This window comes from Myxine glutinosa, unplaced genomic scaffold (assembly GCF_964187855.1).
Source record: "Myxine glutinosa unplaced genomic scaffold, kmMyxGlut1.1 SCAFFOLD_745, whole genome shotgun sequence".
NCBI lineage: Eukaryota > Metazoa > Chordata > Myxini > Myxiniformes > Myxinidae > Myxine > Myxine glutinosa.
Window position 1 is genome coordinate 63,428 of NW_027616840.1, and position 21,537 is coordinate 84,964.

Sequence of the window (21,537 nt, forward strand, 5' to 3'; positions counted from 1 at the left end):
GAAACCACTTTTGCACGTGTATTAATGTGGAAAAACCACTTTTCGCACTTGTGTTAGTGTTGAAAAACCACTTTTCGCACTTGTGTTAGTGTTGAAAAACCACTTTTCGCACTTGTGTTAGTGTTGAAAAACCACTTTTCGCACTTGTGTTGGTGCAGGAAACCACTTTTGCACTTGTATTAGTGTGGAAAAAACACTTTTTGCACTTGTGATAGTGTTGAAAAACCACTTTTCGCACTTGTGTTAGTGTTGAAAAACCACTTTTCGCACTTGTGTTAGTGTTGAAAAACCACTTTTCGCACTTGTGTTGGTGCAGGAAACCACTTTTGCACTTGTATTAGTGTGGAAAAAACACTATTCGCACTTGTGTTTGTGTTGAAAAACCACTTTTCGCACTTGTGTTAGTGTTGAAAAACCACTTTTCGCACTTGCGTTGGTGCAGGAAACCACTTTTGCACTTGTATTAGTGTGGAAAAAACACTTTTTGCACTTGTGATAGTGTTGAAAAACCACTTTTCGCACTTGTGTTAGTGTTGAAAAACCACTTTTCGCACTTGTGTTGGTGAAGGAAACCACTTTTGCACTTGTATTAGTGTGGAAAAACCACTTTTTGCACTTGTGATAGTGTTGAAAAACCACTTTAACACTTGTGTTATTGTTGAAAAACCACTTTTTGCACTTGTGTTAGTGTTGAAAAACCACTTTTCGCACTTGTGTTGGTGCAGGAAACCACTTTTGAACTTGTATTAGTGTGGAAAAAACACTTTTTGCACTTGTGATAGTGTTGAAAAACCACTTTTCGCACTTCTGTTAGTGTTGAAAAACCACTTTTCGCACTTGTGTTAGTGTTGACAAACCACTTTTCGCACTTGTGTTGGTGCAGGAAAATCACTTTTGCACTTGTATTAGTGTGGAAAAAACACTTTTTGCACTTGTGATAGTGTTGAAAAACCACTTTTCGCACTTGTGTTAGTGTTCAAAAACCACTTTTCGCACTTATGTTGGTGCAGGAAACCACTTTTGCACTTGTATTGGTGTGCAAAAAACACTTTTCACACTTTTGTTATTGTTGAAAACCCACTTTTCGCACTTGTGTTAGTGTTGAAAAACCACTTTTCGCACTTGTGTTGGTGCAGGAAACCACTTTTACACTTGTATTAGTGTGGAAAAAACACTTTTTGCACTTGTGATAGTGTTGAAAAAGCACTTTTCGCACTTGTGTTAGTGTTGAAAAACCACTTTTCGCACTTGTGTTGGTGCAGGAAATCACTTTTGCACTTGTACTAGTGTGGAAAAAACACTTTTCACACTTGTGTTGGTGTTGAAAACCCACTTTTCACACTTGTGTTAGTGTTGAAAAACCACTTTTCGCACTTGTGTTGGTGCAGGAAACCACTTTTACACTTGTATTAGTGTGGAAAAAACACTTTTTGCACTTGTGATAGTGTTGAAAAACCACTTTTCGGACTTGTGTTAGTGTTGAAAACCACTTTTCGCACTTGTGTTGGTGAAGGAAACCACTTTTGCACTTGTATTAGTGTGGAAAAACCACTTTTCGCACTTGTGATAGTGTTGAAGAACCACTATTCGCACTTGTGTTAGTGTTGAAAAACCACTTTTCGCACTTGTGTTGGTGCAGGAAACCACTTTTGCACTTGTATTAGTGTGGAAAAAACACTTTTCGCAATTGTGTTAGTGTTGAAGAACCACTATTCGCACTTGTGTTAGTGTTGAAAAACCACTTTTCGCACTTGTGTTGGTGCAGGAAACCACTTTTGCACTTGTATTAGTGTGGAAAAAACACTTTTCGCAATTGTGTTAGTGTTGAAAAACCACTTTTCGCACTTGTGTTAGTGTTGAAAAACCACTTTTCGCACTTGTGTTGGTGCAGGAAACCACTTTTGCACTTGTATTAGTGTGGAAAAAACACTTTTTGCACTTGTGATAGTGTTGAAAAACCACTTTTCGCACTTGTGTTAGTGTTGAAAAACCACTTTTCGCACTTGTGTTAGTGTTGAAAAACCACTTTTCGCACTTGTGTTAGTGTTGAAAAACCACTTTTCGCACTTGTGTTGGTGCAGGAAACCACTTTTGCACTTGTATTAGTGTGGAAAAAACACTTTTCGCACTTGTGTTAGTGTTAAAAACCCACTTTTCGCACTTGTGTTAGTGTTGAAAAACCACTTTTCGCACCTGTGTTGGTGCAGGAAACCACTTTTGCACTTGTATTAGTATGGCAAAACCACTTTTCGCACTTGTGTTAGTGTTGAAAAACCACTTTTCGCACTTGTGTTAGTGTTGAAAAACCACTTTTCGCACTTGTGTTGGTGCAGGAAACCACTTTTGCACTTGTATTAGTGTGGAAAAAACACTTTTTACACTTGTGATAGTGTTGAAAAACCACTTTTCGCACTTGTGTTAGTGTTGAAAAACCACTTTTCGCACTTGTGTTAGTGTTGAAAAACCACTTTTCGCACTTGTGTTGGTGCAGGAAACCACTTTTGCACTTGTATTAGTGTGGAAAAAACACTTTTTGCACTTGTGATAGTGTTGAAAAACCACTTTTCGCACTTGTGTTAGTGTTGAAAAACCACTTTTAGCACTTGTGTTGGTGAAGGAAACCACTTTTGCACTTGTATTAGTGTGGAAAAACCACTTTTCTCACTTGTGTTAGTGTTGAAAAACCACTTTTTGCACTTGTGTTAGTGTTGAAAAACCACTTTTCGCACTTGTGTTGGTGCAGGAAACCACTTTTGCACTTGTATTAGTGTGGAAAAACCACTTTTTGCACTTGTGATAGTGTTGAAAAACCACTTTTCGCACTTGTGTTAGTGTTGAAAAAACACATTTCGCACTTGTGTTGGTGCAGGAAACCACTTTTGCACTTGTATTAGTGTGGAAAAACCACTTTTCGCACTTGTGTTAGTGTTGAAAAACCACTTTTCGCACTTGTGTTGGTGCAGGGAACCACTTTTGCACTTGTATTAGTGTGGAAAAACCACTTTTCGCACTTGTGTTAGTGTTGAAAAACCACTTTTCGCACTTGTGTTAGTGTTGAAAAACCACTTTTCGCACTTGTGTTGGTGCATGAAACCACTTTTGCACTTGTATTAGTGTGGAAAAAACCACTTTTCGCACTTGTGTTAGTGTTGAAAAACCACTTTTTGCACTTGTGTTAGTGTTGAAAAACCACTTTTCGCACTTGTGTTGGTGCAGGAAACCACTTTTGTACTTGTATTAGTGTGGAAAAACCACTTTTCGCACTTGTGTTAGTGTTGAAAAACCACTTTTCGCACTTGTGTTAGTGTTGAAAAACCACTTTTCGCACTTGCGTTGGTGCAGGAAACCACTTTTGCACTTGTATTAGTGTGGAAAAAACACTTTTTGCACTTGTGATAGTGTTGAAAAACGACTTTTCACACTTGTGTTAGTGTTGAAAAACCACTTTTCGCACTTGTGTTGGTGCAGGAAACCACTTTTGCACGTGTATTAATGTGGAAAAACCACTTTTCGCACTTGTGTTAGTGTTGAAAAACCACTTTTCGCACTTGTGTTAGTGTTGAAAAACCACTTTTCGCACTTGTGTTAGTGTTGAAAAACCACTTTTCGCACTTGTGTTGGTGCAGGAAACCACTTTTGCACTTGTATTAGTGTGGAAAAAACACTTTTTGCACTTGTGATAGTGTTGAAAAACCACTTTTCGCACTTGTGTTAGTGTTGAAAAACCACTTTTCGCACTTGTGTTAGTGTTGAAAAACCACTTTTCGCACTTGTGTTGGTGCAGGAAACCACTTTTGCACTTGTATTAGTGTGGAAAAAACACTATTCGCACTTGTGTTTGTGTTGAAAAACCACTTTTCGCACTTGTGTTAGTGTTGAAAAACCACTTTTCGCACTTGCGTTGGTGCAGGAAACCACTTTCGCACTTGTATTAGTGTGGAAAAACCACTTTTCTCACTTGTGTTAGTGTTGAAAAACCACTTTTCGCACTTGTGTTAGTGTTGAAAAACCACTTTTCGCACTTGTGTTGGTGCAGGAAACCACTTTTGCACTTGTATTAGTGTGGAAAAACCACTTTTTGCACTTGTGATAGTGTTGAAAAACCACTTTTCGCACTTGTGTTAGTGTTGAAAAAACACATTTCGCACTTGTGTTTGTGTTGAAAAACCACTTTTCGCACCTGTGTTGGTGCAGGAAACCACTTTTGCACTTGTATTAGTGTGGAAAAAACACTTTTTGCACTTGTGATAGTGTTGAAAAACCACTTTTCGCACTTGTGTTAGTGTTGAAAAACCACTTTTCGCACTTGTGTTCGTGTTGAAAAACCACTTTTCGCACTTGTGTTGGTGCAGGAAACTACTTTTGCACTTGTATTAGTGTGGAAAAACCACTTTTCGCACTTGTGTTAATGTTGAAAAACCCCTTTTCGCACTTGTGTTAATGTTGAAAAACCACTTTTCGCACTTGTGTTGGTGCAGGAAACCACTTTTGCACTTGTATTAGTGTGGAAAAAACACTTTTTGCACTTGTGATAGTGTTGAAAAACCACATTTCGCACTTGTGTTAGTGTTGAAAAACCACTTTTCGCACTTGTGTTGGTGCAGGAAACCACTTTTGCACTTGTATTAGCGTGGAAAAAACACTTTCCACACTTGTGTTAGTGTTGAAAACCACTTTTCGCACTTGTATTAGTGTGGAAAAAACACTTTTTGCACTTGTGATAGTGTTGAAAAACCACTTTTCGCACTTGTGTTAGTGTTGAAAAACCACTTTTCGCACTTGTGTTGGTGCAGGAAACCACTTTTGCACTTGTATTAGTGTGGAAAAACCACTTTTCGCACTTGTGTTAGTGTTGAAAAACCACTTTTCGCACTTGTGTTGGTGCAGGGAACCACTTTTGCACTTGTATTAGTGTGGAAAAACCACTTTTCGCACTTGTGTTAGTGTTGAAAAACCACTTTTCGCACTTGTGTTAGTGTTGAAAAACCACTTTTCGCACTTGTGTTGGTGCAGGAAACCACTTTTGCACTTGTATTAGTGTGGAAAAACCACTTTTCGCACTTGTGTTAGTGTTGAAAAACCACTTTTTGCACTTGTGTTAGTGTTGAAAAACCACTTTTCGCACTTGTGTTGGTGCAGGAAACCACTTTTGCACTTGTATTAGTGTGGAAAAACCACTTTTCGCACTTGTGTTAGTGTTGAAAAACCACTTTTCGCACTTGTGTTAGTGTTGAAAAACCACTTTTCGCACTTGCGTTGGTGCAGGAAACCACTTTTGCACTTGTATTAGTGTGGACAAAACACTTTTTGCACTTGTGATAGTGTTGAAAAACGACTTTTCGCACTTGTGTTAGTGTTGAAAAACCACTTTTCGCACTTGTGTTGGTGCAGGAAACCACTTTTGCACGTGTATTAATGTGGAAAAACCACTTTTCGCACTTGTGTTAGTGTTGAAAAACCACTTTTCGCACTTGTGTTAGTGTTGAAAAACCACTTTTCGCACTTGTGTTAGTGTTGAAAAACCACTTTTCGCACTTGTGTTGGTGCAGGAAACCACTTTTGCACTTGTATTAGTGTGGAAAAAACACTTTTTGCACTTGTGATAGTGTTGAAAAACCACTTTTCGCACTTGTGTTAGTGTTGAAAAACCACTTTTCGCACTTGTGTTAGTGTTGAAAAACCACTTTTCGCACTTGTGTTGGTGCAGGAAACCACTTTTGCACTTGTATTAGTGTGGAAAAAACACTATTCGCACTTGTGTTTGTGTTGAAAAACCACTTTTCGCACTTGTGTTGGTGTTGAAAAACCACTTTTCGCACTTGCGTTGGTGCAGGAAACCACTTTTGCACTTGTATTAGTGTGGAAAAAACACTTTTTGCACTTGTGATAGTGTTGAAAAACCACTTTTCGCACTTGTGTTAGTGTTGAAAAACCACTTTTCGCACTTGTGTTGGTGAAGGAAACCACTTTTGCACTTGTATTAGTGTGGAAAAACCACTTTTTGCACTTGTGATAGTGTTGAAAAACCACTTTACCACTTGTGTTATTGTTGAAAAACCACTTTTTGCACTTGTGTTAGTGTTGAAAAACCACTTTTCGCACTTGTGTTGGTGCAGGAAACCACTTTTGCACTTGTATTAGTGTGGAAAAACCACTTTTTGCACTTGTGATAGTGTTGAAAAACCACTTTTCGCACTTGTGTTAGTGTTGAAAAAACACATTTCGCACTTGTGTTTGTGTTGAAAAACCACTTTTCGCACTTGTGTTGGTGCAGGAAACCACTTTTGCACTTGTACTAGTGTGGAAAAAACACTTTTTGCACTTGTGATAGTGTTGAAAAACCACTTTTCGCACTTGTGTTAGTGTTGAAAAACCACTTTTCGCACTTGTGATAGTGTTGAAAAACCACTTTTCGCACTTGTGTTAGTGTTGAAAAACCACTTTTCGCACTTGTGTTCGTGTTGAAAAACCACTTTTCGCACTTGTGTTGGTGCAGGAAACTACTTTTGCACTTGTATTAGTGTGGAAAAACCACTTTTCGCACTTGTGTTAATGTTGAAAAACCCCTTTTCGCACCTGTGTTAATGTTGAAAAACCACTTTTCGCACTTGTGTTGGTGCAGGAAACCACTTTTGCACTTGTATTAGTGTGGAAAAAACACTTTTTGCACTTGTGATAGTGTTGAAAAACCACATTTCGCACTTGTGTTAGTGTTGAAAAACCACTTTTCGCACTTGTGTTGGTGCAGGAAACCACTTTTGCACTTGTATTAGTGTGGAAAAAACCACTTTTCGCACTTGTGTTAGTGTTGAAAAACAACTTTTTGCACTTGTGTTAGTGTTGAAAAACCACTTTTCGCACTTGTGTTGGTGCAGGAAACCACTTTTGTACTTGTATTAGTGTGGAAAAACCACTTTTCGCACTTGTGTTAGTGTTGAAAAACCACTTTTCGCACTTGTGTTAGTGTTGAAAAACCACTTTTCGCACTTGCGTTGGTGCAGGAAACCACTTTTGCACTTGTATTAGTGTGGAAAAAACACTTTTTGCACTTGTGATAGTGTTGAAAAACGACTTTTCACACTTGTGTTAGTGTTGAAAAACCACTTTTCGCACTTGTGTTGGTGCAGGAAACCACTTTTGCACGTGTATTAATGTGGAAAAACCACTTTTCGCACTTGTGTTAGTGTTGAAAAACCACTTTTCGCACTTGTGTTAGTGTTGAAAAACCACTTTTCGCACTTGTGTTAGTGTTGAAAAACCACTTTTCGCACTTGTGTTGGTGCAGGAAACCACTTTTGCACTTGTATTAGTGTGGAAAAAACACTTTTTGCACTTGTGATAGTGTTGAAAAACCACTTTTCGCACTTGTGTTAGTGTTGAAAAACCACTTTTCGCACTTGTGTTAGTGTTGAAAAACCACTTTTCGCACTTGTGTTGGTGCAGGAAACCACTTTTGCACTTGTATTAGTGTGGAAAAAACACTATTCGCACTTGTGTTTGTGTTGAAAAACCACTTTTCGCACTTGTGTTAGTGTTGAAAAACCACTTTTCGCACTTGCGTTGGTGCAGGAAACCACTTTCGCACTTGTATTAGTGTGGAAAAACCACTTTTCTCACTTGTGTTAGTGTTGAAAAACCACTTTTCGCACTTGTGTTAGTGTTGAAAAACCACTTTTCGCACTTGTGTTGGTGCAGGAAACCACTTTTGCACTTGTATTAGTGTGGAAAAACCACTTTTTGCACTTGTGATAGTGTTGAAAAACCACTTTTCGCACTTGTGTTAGTGTTGAAAAAACACATTTCGCACTTGTGTTTGTGTTGAAAAACCACTTTTCGCACCTGTGTTGGTGCAGGAAACCACTTTTGCACTTGTATTAGTGTGGAAAAAACACTTTTTGCACTTGTGATAGTGTTGAAAAACCACTTTTCGCACTTGTGTTAGTGTTGAAAAACCACTTTTCGCACTTGTGTTCGTGTTGAAAAACCACTTTTCGCACTTGTGTTGGTGCAGGAAACTACTTTTGCACTTGTATTAGTGTGGAAAAACCACTTTTCGCACTTGTGTTAATGTTGAAAAACCCCTTTTCGCACTTGTGTTAATGTTGAAAAACCACTTTTCGCACTTGTGTTGGTGCAGGAAACCACTTTTGCACTTGTATTAGTGTGGAAAAAACACTTTTTGCACTTGTGATAGTGTTGAAAAACCACATTTCGCACTTGTGTTAGTGTTGAAAAACCACTTTTCGCACTTGTGTTGGTGCAGGAAACCACTTTTGCACTTGTATTAGCGTGGAAAAAACACTTTCCACACTTGTGTTAGTGTTGAAAACCACTTTTCGCACTTGTATTAGTGTGGAAAAAACACTTTTTGCACTTGTGATAGTGTTGAAAAACCACTTTTCGCACTTGTGTTAGTGTTGAAAAACCACTTTTCGCACTTGTGTTGGTGCAGGAAACCACTTTTGCACTTGTATTAGTGTGGAAAAACCACTTTTCGCACTTGTGTTAGTGTTGAAAAACCACTTTTCGCACTTGTGTTGGTGCAGGGAACCACTTTTGCACTTGTATTAGTGTGGAAAAACCACTTTTCGCACTTGTGTTAGTGTTGAAAAACCACTTTTCGCACTTGTGTTAGTGTTGAAAAACCACTTTTCGCACTTGTGTTGGTGCAGGAAACCACTTTTGCACTTGTATTAGTGTGGAAAAACCACTTTTCGCACTTGTGTTAGTGTTGAAAAACCACTTTTTGCACTTGTGTTAGTGTTGAAAAACCACTTTTCGCACTTGTGTTGGTGCAGGAAACCACTTTTGCACTTGTATTAGTGTGGAAAAACCACTTTTCGCACTTGTGTTAGTGTTGAAAAACCACTTTTCGCACTTGTGTTAGTGTTGAAAAACCACTTTTCGCACTTGCGTTGGTGCAGGAAACCACTTTTGCACTTGTATTAGTGTGGACAAAACACTTTTTGCACTTGTGATAGTGTTGAAAAACGACTTTTCGCACTTGTGTTAGTGTTGAAAAACCACTTTTCGCACTTGTGTTGGTGCAGGAAACCACTTTTGCACGTGTATTAATGTGGAAAAACCACTTTTCGCACTTGTGTTAGTGTTGAAAAACCACTTTTCGCACTTGTGTTAGTGTTGAAAAACCACTTTTCGCACTTGTGTTAGTGTTGAAAAACCACTTTTCGCACTTGTGTTGGTGCAGGAAACCACTTTTGCACTTGTATTAGTGTGGAAAAAACACTTTTTGCACTTGTGATAGTGTTGAAAAACCACTTTTCGCACTTGTGTTAGTGTTGAAAAACCACTTTTCGCACTTGTGTTAGTGTTGAAAAACCACTTTTCGCACTTGTGTTGGTGCAGGAAACCACTTTTGCACTTGTATTAGTGTGGAAAAAACACTATTCGCACTTGTGTTTGTGTTGAAAAACCACTTTTCGCACTTGTGTTGGTGTTGAAAAACCACTTTTCGCACTTGCGTTGGTGCAGGAAACCACTTTTGCACTTGTATTAGTGTGGAAAAAACACTTTTTGCACTTGTGATAGTGTTGAAAAACCACTTTTCGCACTTGTGTTAGTGTTGAAAAACCACTTTTCGCACTTGTGTTGGTGAAGGAAACCACTTTTGCACTTGTATTAGTGTGGAAAAACCACTTTTTGCACTTGTGATAGTGTTGAAAAACCACTTTACCACTTGTGTTATTGTTGAAAAACCACTTTTTGCACTTGTGTTAGTGTTGAAAAACCACTTTTCGCACTTGTGTTGGTGCAGGAAACCACTTTTGCACTTGTATTAGTGTGGAAAAACCACTTTTTGCACTTGTGATAGTGTTGAAAAACCACTTTTCGCACTTGTGTTAGTGTTGAAAAAACACATTTCGCACTTGTGTTTGTGTTGAAAAACCACTTTTCGCACTTGTGTTGGTGCAGGAAACCACTTTTGCACTTGTACTAGTGTGGAAAAAACACTTTTTGCACTTGTGATAGTGTTGAAAAACCACTTTTCGCACTTGTGTTAGTGTTGAAAAACCACTTTTCGCACTTGTGATAGTGTTGAAAAACCACTTTTCGCACTTGTGTTAGTGTTGAAAAACCACTTTTCGCACTTGTGTTCGTGTTGAAAAACCACTTTTCGCACTTGTGTTGGTGCAGGAAACTACTTTTGCACTTGTATTAGTGTGGAAAAACCACTTTTCGCACTTGTGTTAATGTTGAAAAACCCCTTTTCGCACCTGTGTTAATGTTGAAAAACCACTTTTCGCACTTGTGTTGGTGCAGGAAACCACTTTTGCACTTGTATTAGTGTGGAAAAAACACTTTTTGCACTTGTGATAGTGTTGAAAAACCACTTTTCGCACTTGTGTTAGTGTTGAAAAACCACTTTTCGCACTTGTGTTGGTGAAGGAAACCACTTTTGCACTTGTATTAGTGTGGAAAAACCACTTTTTGCACTTGTGATAGTGTTGAAAAACCACTTTAACACTTGTGTTATTGTTGAAAAACCACTTTTTGCACTTGTGTTAGTGTTGAAAAACCACTTTTCGCACTTGTGTTGGTGCAGGAAATCACTTTTGCACTTGTACTAGTGTGGAAAAAACACTTTTCACACTTGTGTTAGTGTTGAAAACCCACTTTTCACACTTGTGTTAGTGTTGAAAAACCACTTTTCGCACTTGTGTTGGTGCAGGAAACCACTTTTACACTTGTATTAGTGTGGAAAAAACACTTTTTGCACTTGTGATAGTGTTGAAAAACCACTTTTCGCACTTGTGTTAGTGTTGAAAAACCACTTTTCGCACTTGTGTTGGTGAAGGAAACCACTTTTGCACTTGTATTAGTGTGGAAAAACCACTTTTCGCACTTGTGATAGTGTTGAAGAACCACTATTCGCACTTGTGTTAGTGTTGAAAAACCACTTTTCGCACTTGTGTTGGTGCAGGAAACCACTTTTGCACTTGTATTAGTGTGGAAAAAACACTTTTCGCAATTGTGTTAGTGTTGAAGAACCACTATTCGCACTTGTGTTAGTGTTGAAAAACCACTTTTCACACTTGTGTTGGTGCAGGAAACCACTTTTGCACTTGTATTAGTGTGGAAAAAACACTTTTCGCAATTGTGTTAGTGTTGAAAAACCACTTTTCGCACTTGTGTTAGTGTTGAAAAACCACTTTTCGCACTTGTGTTGGTGCAGGAAACCACTTTTGCACTTGTATTAGTGTGGAAAAAACACTTTTTGCACTTGTGATAGTGTTGAAAAACCACTTTTCGCACTTGTGTTAGTGTTGAAAAACCACTTTTCGCACTTGTGTTAGTGTTGAAAAACCACTTTTCGCACTTGTGTTAGTGTTGAAAAACCACTTTTCGCACTTGTGTTGGTGCAGGAAACCACTTTTGCACTTGTATTAGTGTGGAAAAAACACTTTTCGCACTTGTGTTAGTGTTGAAAACCCACTTTTCGCACTTGTGTTAGTGTTGAAAAACCACTTTTCGCACCTGTGTTGGTGCAGGAAACCACTTTTGCACTTGTATTAGTGTGGCAAAACCACTTTTCGCACTTGTGTTAGTGTTGAAAAACCACTTTTCGCACTTGTGTTAGTGTTGAAAAACCACTTTTCGCACTTGTGTTGGTGCAGGAAACCACTTTTGCACTTGTATTAGTGTGGAAAAAACGCTTTTTACACTTGTGATAGTGTTGAAAAACCACTTTTCGCACTTGTGTTAGTGTTGAAAAACCACTTTTCGCACTTGTGTTAGTGTTGAAAAACCACTTTTCGCACTTGTGTTGGTGCAGGAAACCACTTTTGCACTTGTATTAGTGTGGAAAAAACACTTTTTGCACTTGTGATAGTGTTGAAAAACCACTTTTCGCACTTGTGTTAGTGTTGAAAAACCACTTTTAGCACTTGTGTTAGTGTTGAAAAACCACTTTTGCACTTGTATTAGTGTGGAAAAACCACTTTTCTCACTTGTGTTAGTGTTGAAAAACCACTTTTTGCACTTGTGTTAGTGTTGAAAAACCACTTTTCGCACTTGTGTTGGTGCAGGAAACCACTTTTGCACTTGTATTAGTGTGGAAAAACCACTTTTCGCACTTGTGTTAGTGTTGAAAAACCACTTTTCGCACTTGTGTTGGTGCAGGGAACCACTTTTGAACTTGTATTAGTGTGGAAAAACCACTTTTCGCACTTGTGTTAGTGTTGAAAAACCACTTTCGCACTTGTGTTAGTGTTGAAAAACCACTTTTCGCACTTGTGTTGGTGCAGGAAACATATATATATATACATATATATATACATATATATATACATATATATATATATATATATATATATATATATATATATATATATATATATATATATATATATAAAATATCGTTTTTAGCCCTAAAGCTGAATCACTTTTAAAATTTATGTATCTGGATCCACATTCGGATCTTCACCAAAATCTAATCATTTTGTCCTCATCACCCACCCAACCGGCCCACCATATTTCATCCGAATCCATCTACAACTTTTTGAGATATCCTGCACACAAAGAGACAGACAGGGGTGAAAACATAATGTCCGTACATCAGATGGTGAAGGTAACAAGTGCTACACATGATTGTTGTTATTTATTTATTTATTTATTTCCCTCCATAAATAAAATACAAGTGACTAAATTAATTTTGGGTAAAAAATAATAATAAAGAAAGCATCTTTTTTTAGAATCAAGAAAGTATTTTTGGAATGTTGTGCTAATTTATCCTTTGTAGTTATTTACCGCCCTTCAAACCACTTATCTTCCTGCAATCGCAATGCAACATCAGCAGCTTTAAAAATTCCCTTTGCTCTCAATTCCTCTTGCACACGCTTCAGGTAATCTGGATCTGGATATCCGTAACTGCAAAACAGAGCCAATTCACATTGTAAGTTAAATACAGAATGAATTATATGCAATACAAGCAATTCTGTCAATCGGTTTAATCACACCACAAAGGTGTACTGTACATAAGAATGCCTACCTCCTTCCCCACCCTTCTACACTAGAGATCGTAGAATTGCTAGCAATCATCTTCAAAAGTGCAGGTAGTGGTGTCTGAAATACCAGTATGACATCTGCAATCTATTTCACTGACATCAGTAATAAGATGTCACCTTTTATCATTTCTGAACAAGTGAAACAGTAAGTTTTGGTACTTTGTTGGGAGGGTGTCCACAATCAACATCTATACCAGCTGTAAGAGTACAGGTAGTCTTGTGGCGAGATGCAAACTATTTTATGTAATCCAAAGAAAGGCCCAGCAATAGAAAGTAAACTCACCCAGATTATTATCACATCCTTCAAAGAAAAATGTCAAGAGCTGTTTTCCGGGAGTGAGATATCATCCTGTGACACTAAACTTTCTTCAGTGTCTGATAATCGTAAGAACCAATCAAACTTGGTGGCCCACACTCTCCACCATGCGCTGCCTTCATTAAGAAACTTCAAGCGTACAAGTCTTAAAGTAACATCATTCTACAACATCACCCTGTCGCTCTGCAGGAAATATTCAATTCTCACTTTGTTCCCCCACAAGGACTGGCATGCATATCTCCAAATTTATTTCTGTGTGTATAATCTCTGGAGCTACCGTGCCTCACTACCAGCTATAATCTATCTAATACAGGTCATATATTTAGGCATCGTTAAAAAAATAAAACTCGACAATGCATTCCAAAGATGCTGATTTGGAATCTTACAGCATTGGTCCACCGTGAATGCTGGTTTTGTGATGAATGTCATTCCAAGTGACGACGTCGTCCATGCCGGTTGTACGGGAAGTACCAATGGTGAAAACGAGCCGCTGTTTAAAAGCCCTCTGAAGCAACCCCAGGACATGGCCTCCCTCAGGGTTGTCTGGTAGGAATGCTGTGCGGAATGTTCCATGATAAGGGTGCCCTGGATGGGGATGTTCTGCCTGTGGATGTGGAACATTGCCAACGAATCATACCAAAATACTCAATTTGGTGTCTAAGACTGCGATACATTCGATCGTTACTTATCCAATCGCAACCAAACTTGACAGGAGAACTAAAGGTCGCACGATGGAGGTTGTAGTGACTTCATTTCCCCTCCCTCCTCTCAAAGAGGATTTCCCACCTTCGGCGAAATCCGTGTTAAGTTGCCAAATTTTGGCATTTTTCCAAGGCCGCTTCTCATAACAAAGGTAATTTCTGTGTGTATAATGATAAGAACTCATTATAAGAACACAATATTAATGTTGTTGCAAACCAATATTAATACTAACAAAAGGGAGAAATGCTTTGCAATACATGTCCCCTACCGAGTAATCATGCCTTAATTTGGCCAGTGTATAATGCCGCTTTCTGTGCTGGCAATAATAAAAAATAACCTGATGGACATACGCATACCTGAAGCACAAACATGCATACAGCTTATGAGAATATATAAATACATCGTGGTTAAATACCTGGAATCATTCCAATTACACTGGGCCATGGACTGTCACCCAGGCCTAAAGCCTAAGGCCTGCCAATCTGTGCTGCTTCATGGAATGGTGGCACATGATTTTAATTGGGGTGGAGTCAGACCAGCTGTCCAGCCAATGGGTGTAAAGCAGTGGGGTGGAGTCAGGGCAGCTGAAAACGAAAACTGACCCATGTATAATATGTGATGTTCTCTATGTCCATAAAGTACATAACTGTGGAAAATTGGGGAAACGTGCCAAAACCAAACTTGTTCTGTAACTTGTCAAAATAAAGCCATGCACCAAGTTTCAGTTGAATATGTTAAAGTTGAATATGTTCAATATGTTTCAGTTCAATATGGAAGGGTGGCAGGTCTGCAAAACCACAGCTGGGATGGACAGACAGACAGATGGAGAGCAAACCTATAACCCCTTCTGGTGAAACTGGTAGGGGACTCATAATATCCCCTCTCCATAAGGAGTTTTTCTTCTTTGGCCAACTGTTATGTTAACGTGTATAAAGAGATTATCTTGGCCTATCGTAGGTAAAGCCTAGCAGAAGTAAAAAATATTATAAACCACACACATGTATGATAACCTTTTTAAACCGTCGCTGCTGCTGTTTAACACAAAACTGAAAAATTTGGAGGAATCCCGACATCCTTGAGGAATTCTATGCTTATCACGTCCACCACAGACCAATGGACCAGAGCCTATAGATCTACTGTAATCTATATACCCCAGAGAGGATAATAACATGACCTTGCCTGTCGTTCCCATAGTAGTGGAGTGGCTTATGGAAATGATCGTGACACGCTGGCCCAAAGCACTAAATTTGGCACAGTTATACTTTAGGACCATACAAAACTTTTGAGAGGGGGCTGCCCGATTTTCGAGGCCCAGGTCAAGGTCAGGTCAAGGTCAAAGGTCAAATTATGTGTTTGTCATGTTTTTGCCATATCCAGCTCATACCTGTCATAGAAACATTATCTCAGTGTCTAAACTCTAAATAATCATTTTTAAGGACAAGGAATCCATTTGTATTATGGAAAATATCCTCAGGTGCTGCCATATTGTATTTCAAGGTCAGGTGAAGGTCAAAGGTCAAATTATGTGTTGGTCATTTTTGCATCGGTGTTTTTGACGTACATCGATACGCTGAGGGAGGATACTGGATTGGCCAGTACAGAGGAGGTCGCGGCCTGCATGACTTATGCTTCACAATTTCCGCGACAGAGACACAGTCCTGTGCATGGCAGTCCTGCGTTCCTGCACATGCAATTCTTTGAACAAGTGGGTGTCGCCTTACATCCGCACTTGAGTAGTTCTCTACAACTAAGAGCAGCAGCTGACAGGGTTGTCCAGGTTGGACGCCACCCGGTATCTGCTTTGGTCCACCCAAAGCCATCTGGATTTGGTGCAGCTAGGATGGGCTTCAGACTCTCTCTCCAAATGCTGGCTTGGTACAGGCATCGATTTACATGCTGGAGCAGTGCGTTCTGAGTTGGAGGAAGCTTCTCCATCATCTTCACTCTCCTTGGGAATAGCTCCTGTCGAAGGTCATTCACATTGACATGTGGGGTTGTGTTGTCGTACATGATACAGGTAAACCGCTCGATCACATTGAATGCTGGAGATGTAATCACATGTGGAACAAACGCAGTCAGGGACGTAATGGTGAATCCTTCTGTGGCTGTCGGGTAAGCTTTCCATGCCTTCCAAGCTGACTTTTTGCCTTTACCACTGAATTGGGATGTTACATCAGAGCCAGAGAATGCATGGAAAAACGTCAGAGCACGAGCTTTGTCTTCCCCAAGTTCCTGGCAGATTGAGTTGACATGGTAATAGCGGAAGTGTTGACCAGTACCAAAGCCAACCCATAGTTGCATACCTGGATGGTGCTGCACAAGATCATGAAACACTCCCACCAGAATCACAATCACGTCTGTGTCTACGGTTCTGATGAGAACAGTAGTCGCCCCTTCCCTTAGGGCATCGTTTACATGAAGACATATTCTACTGTCTGTTTCTTCGTGATCACTCTCTCCCATTGTGATGTTAGCCTGATTCGATTGGACTCGTGGACCAGATGTAATGTAAACCTGTTTGGTAAGCGGATAGTCGCGTTTGACTACGTCCTCCGTCAGCAGTGCGAAAAGCTCCTCCTTGTTGGTAGGACCCTGTAGAAAGCCAGCGAAGTTACTTGGTAACTTCGTATTGCAGGATACCTTTCTACGTAATCCTTTCCCTCATTTCTCTCGAGTTGTGGCTTTGAGCCTATATGGCCGTCACCTGGTGGAACTTCCCATAATAGTAATGGATTCATTGACTAAATATGTTGGTTATGTGACTAAGACCAAGTTTTTTAGGTTATCTATAAGCTGGATATTGCAAAAACATGACAGACACATAATTTGACATTTGACCTTGACCTGACCTTGACCTGGGGATCGAAAATCGGGCAGCCCCCTCTCAAAAGTTTTGTATGGTCCTAAAGTAGAACTGTGCCAAATTTGGTCCTTTGGGCCAGTGTGTCACGATATCACTTAAATTTGGACTTTAGCCACCCCACTATAGGGAGTGGGTCTATTGTACATCAAATACATCATTTCATCCCAAAATATAATCAATAGCCGAAGCCAAACTCCTTACAAAGTTCCAGTTTTTCCTTTCTGAGAGCTTGCTTCTATATCGTGTCAAATTCCATGCAACCCCTCATTCCTCCCCACACCCATTATTTGTCCTTCCATGAGGCTTGACTTTGAATATAATATATATAATTATATATATATATACATGCACCCACGGACATACTTGGTATTTGGTTAATTACCCCATTTCACCTGTGGGAAGGGATCTCAAATTAATATCATTAGTATTGTCATGCGGCCGCCTCTGATGAAAATCAGGCGGTCACGGAAGCCGATTGCGAAGGCCTTAGCTCTCGAGGCAAAAACTCAATGGCGGACTCAAAGACAGAAAGCTATACAAAATTGCGCAGGGTGGAGGGGCGGCGCAAGACCCCTGCAGTCTTACCTGTTCTCGGGGCGTCTCCAATGCCGCTGCAAATTAAATAAACCACACGGAAAACTGCATTCAGGTATATACAGAAAATAATACAAGGATTTATTTACAAAGATAGCGGGACAGGAAAATACGCGCCGGTAATAAATGTCCAAATCGGGACGTCCCCACACACTGATTTCGGATACGAGACAAGGGAAAATGAATTAAGGAAAATAAAACGTTCGTTATGTATTTGTGAAATGTGGGGTGCGGCCCTATCTGTCAGTAGTGGTGCGTCCGTCGTCCAACGCGGCCCCCTCAGTCCGCCTCGCTCATGCGCTACGCCAGGCCTCGATGCGACTCGCTCTGCGGCACGCCACGAGGTCCCTCGCTCCAGTATCAATGCACCACCAGGAACCAAAAGCACCACGCGGAATCAAAAGCACCACGCGTCCAACGCAGGGCCAGCGATCCCCACACAAAGCCAATCTCCAACCCGAAGGGGCCGATCTCCAACACGAGGTCCAGCGCGAAGAGAGACAAAAAGACAAAGAGCAAAGAGAGACCGTGCAGCGCCAAGTGAGCCAATGTCAGCCAGCGCGTCCTTTTATAACTTTGCCTGTTCTTTTGTAGCCTCGCATGTGACGTCAGCCTTGGTGCGCCACCAACCGGAGCTTCGTAGCTTCCCGACCTCTCAAATCTTCTCCAATGTTCTCTTTCGCTGGTGCCCTGTCATTGGCCGAGTGCCTCCCGCACTGTGGTGCTGCTCGCCCCTCCCCCTGGCCAATCAACAGTCCTCCTGTGCGTGGCCTCCCAGCCTTGCTCGATGTCTGACGCCCACGCCGGTGTTGTACGTGGCCCTTGCCTGCTTGTCTTCCACAGTCTTTGTAAGGGAAGGGAATTTAATTACTGTTGCACTAAGGGCCTATATAAGTGTTTATATGAGTATGCATTGCCATAAGGGACAAAGGTTTGGTGACAGGGGACGACGACGAACAAAGGAATCTCATCCAGTGGTCATCCATAATCCCTGCACAATTTAGCACGCCCTGCTCCCTCGTAGCTGGGACACCAATACAGCTTATCCCGACAAACCGGACTAACATATAACTTATTACGGGGTAGATTCCCTATCGCGACAGTCAAAGCATGTTACCCATACAGATCTACCTGGCTCGAGATATTCCTTTTCTCCCCCCGACATAACAGTATTTTCTGTTTAAGGAAAAAAGACTGGTTCACAGAGACAATCGCAAACTCTCCGCACAGGGAGGAAAGGAAGAGGGAAAAAGATTATAGATGGGATATGACGTGTGGAGTGGGGTTGCTTGATTTTTTACATAATTATTTTATCATTCATTTTTGATCAGGAACCGCCAGTGATTATTTCATGATATAATCTATTCTTTAGTTTTAAGTCTCGTGATTCCTTCAGTCTGCACATGATTAATGTCTAACTCTTTCCCCTATGTAATATGGTATAAGTCTTGCACCGATCAGCAAAGCTGGTTCATGGAGCAGAAGTAAAAATGAACTTTTATTTTGAATCTAAATTAAAATTAAATATATATATACATTGTCGAGTGACTCCCCTCGGTTAATCCCGGGGAAATCACACACAGCGAAAGCCAGCTTTAACTCCAAAGGCGTTCAGTTCAAATAGCAGATTTTATGTATATGCACGGAGAAAGAAAGAGGAGGGGAGTAGGCTGAAGAGTTTACCTTCACGATCGCCGGCAGTTCCAAAGCCTGCAAAGAAAATAACTCACACAAACACAGATTTAGAAATATACAGAGAAAATAATGAGAAGATTTATTACAATGGAGGTCAGGACAAGAAGAGCGCGATGATAAAAAAATATTGTTCCCACATGGAGCGCTCCCATACCAGACTGATAACACAGACGAAGGGAAGATACATAAAAAAATAACCATGTGTTTGTGTGCACTTAGCTCTGAATAGCTCGAGGGCTTCGTCAGTGTCTCAACATGGTCTGTGAATGGGTCCGGCCGGGGTGACCGCGCGAAACGCGCGCGTTGGCGGGAACTAGGCCTTGTTGCGCCCGTTCGCGCCGCAGCGCTCGCATCAGGCCTCGTCATGCTGCAGCAAGCCGCGCCCGTCCACACGTCGTACGCTCAGAGAACTGCAGTTCCCATTACCTCTCCTGGTTTCCCGGTGGCGTACTCGACATGGTCGGTCCAAGCACGAGAGCGCAAGGAAGGACAAAGGAACAAGAGAGAGGAAGGCGAAAGCAAAGGCAATAGATGAGGGCAAGCGAGCAAGGGCGGAGGGCAAGAAGAAGAGAGAAAATGTCAGTGCTTGAGTGCTTTTATCGGCCGTCTAGGGACGTCACCGGCGCTTCTCTTCCACTCAGCGCAGTCCAACACGACCATGTCCAGTTATCCACCTATCAGCATGCAGTCTGCCTCTGACATCAGCGGTGGTCTTCACCAATCGGCGCACTCCTTACTTCTCGGCCTTCCTTCCACCAATCCGCGGGAAGCTTCTTGCCCCGCCCTTGGCCAATCGTGAGTCCTTCCTTACTCAATCCTTCCCATTGGTCAACTCCCACCCAATAGCGAGTCACTTCTTGCTCCGCCCCAGCCAATCACGAGTCTCAGGGGCGTGTCTTCGGCCTGCTTAACTGTGTGTGCTTGCCATGCCTGACTTCCGGTTGGGTTTTATTGTTTATTTGGTTTAATTAATGGGCATTTAAATGTGGGATTCTAACTAGTGTCTATGGTGTGGTGCCAAAAGGGACAACGGATAAATCACATAGGGTAAGACGAACAGGGATAATCTACCCTTATGCCTGAGGCTCGTTAACATGCCCCGCCTCCTGGTGGCAGGGACAAATATAACAACTTAATCCGAACACTGTTTACACAGGTCCTCTACTTATTGTACATCTAAATGGTTCTTCTACACAACAATCGGAGCATGATATCTACACAAAGCTACCTGACTCTACATATCACTACCCCCACAAACATAACACAGGCTCCCCTTCCCCTCCCCCAGCCCCCCCACCCCCCTGCAGGATAGGAAGAACGTATTTCACCCCACTGCAGGATCATGGCATAGATGTCATACACATGTGTGTGCGTTTTTACTAGGTAGCGGGGAGGTACCATACAAGCAAGATGGTGGGGGCGCTTCAGGCTGTGGTGCCGGCAGTCCTACAAACAAGTCGCCCGACTTACGACTTCCCCCCCCCCACCTCCCCCCCCCCCCCCCCCGTACACCTCTTGGCCTCGTGACAGCCAAACAGCTCCTTATGCTGTCGTCCCGCCGGAGGGGGTCTCCACACACCAGGCTCTGTCGCTTCAGGCTTCCATACAGCCTCACTGGTCGCCGGAAGTCCCATACCCCAGGGCGCCCAAACAGACCCCCACCACCGACGAGCTCCAATTTCCAGACACCACTGGCTGCCAGGGGTAATTACCGCAGAGGGGACCGCGGTCATCGCTCCTCCAGAGCTTGATCCATACCTGCGGACACGCACGCCCTCCCCACCCACAAAATCCACAAAAACATTTCCTCCCCACTGCCATTGAATTCTCAACCACATATTTCCAGAGAAGATGTCACAAAAATGTTTCCAAACGTTGCTGCCATGGCCTGCCATTATGTGAAATCCCCGTTCACATTTTAAAACCACTTTTCTAAACACATTAATCACTCATTCTCAATTTCCAACCTCACGACCACATGAAAACACAAAACCTCGGCACATAAACAAATGCCACACACTAGACTCTGTGGCACACATTCGATCCCTCCCTCCCTCCCCCCCCCCCCCCCACCACCCTCACCCCACCGGCCATGCAATCACTCTCACCCGCCTCCTATACCAAATTCCATGTCCTAATTTACATAAGCAAGTCCTGAAGCCTGGGACAGTACACATCAAGGCCTTACCTCTACCTTGATGTGCAGGTATTTGCCTTTTTTTTGCAACACCACACCTGCACACCACCAACAATGAACATCACGTGGCCTCATAACATCAACAGCAAAGGGGCGTCGGTGTTCTGTAGACTTTAAGAAAAAGGAAAAATAAACAAAAGAAAGG

At 41.5% G+C, this 21,537-nt stretch overlaps 1 protein-coding gene across 1 annotated transcript; it reads right to left on the bottom strand.

Moving 5' to 3' along the window:
- Positions 1 to 12,768: 12,768 nt before the first annotated feature.
- Positions 12,769 to 14,487, bottom strand: LOC144889088 (putative E3 ubiquitin-protein ligase DTX3; the record flags this gene model as incomplete). Its single annotated transcript, XM_078768947.1, has 5 exons — positions 14,459 to 14,487; positions 14,128 to 14,201; positions 13,979 to 14,025; positions 13,728 to 13,945; positions 12,769 to 12,888 (listed from the first exon to the last, which is right to left on the bottom strand). Coding segments are annotated over exons 1-5 (488 nt in total), but the record flags the coding sequence as incomplete, so codon positions are not given.
- Between the last annotated feature and the right edge of the window lie 7,050 nt (positions 14,488 to 21,537).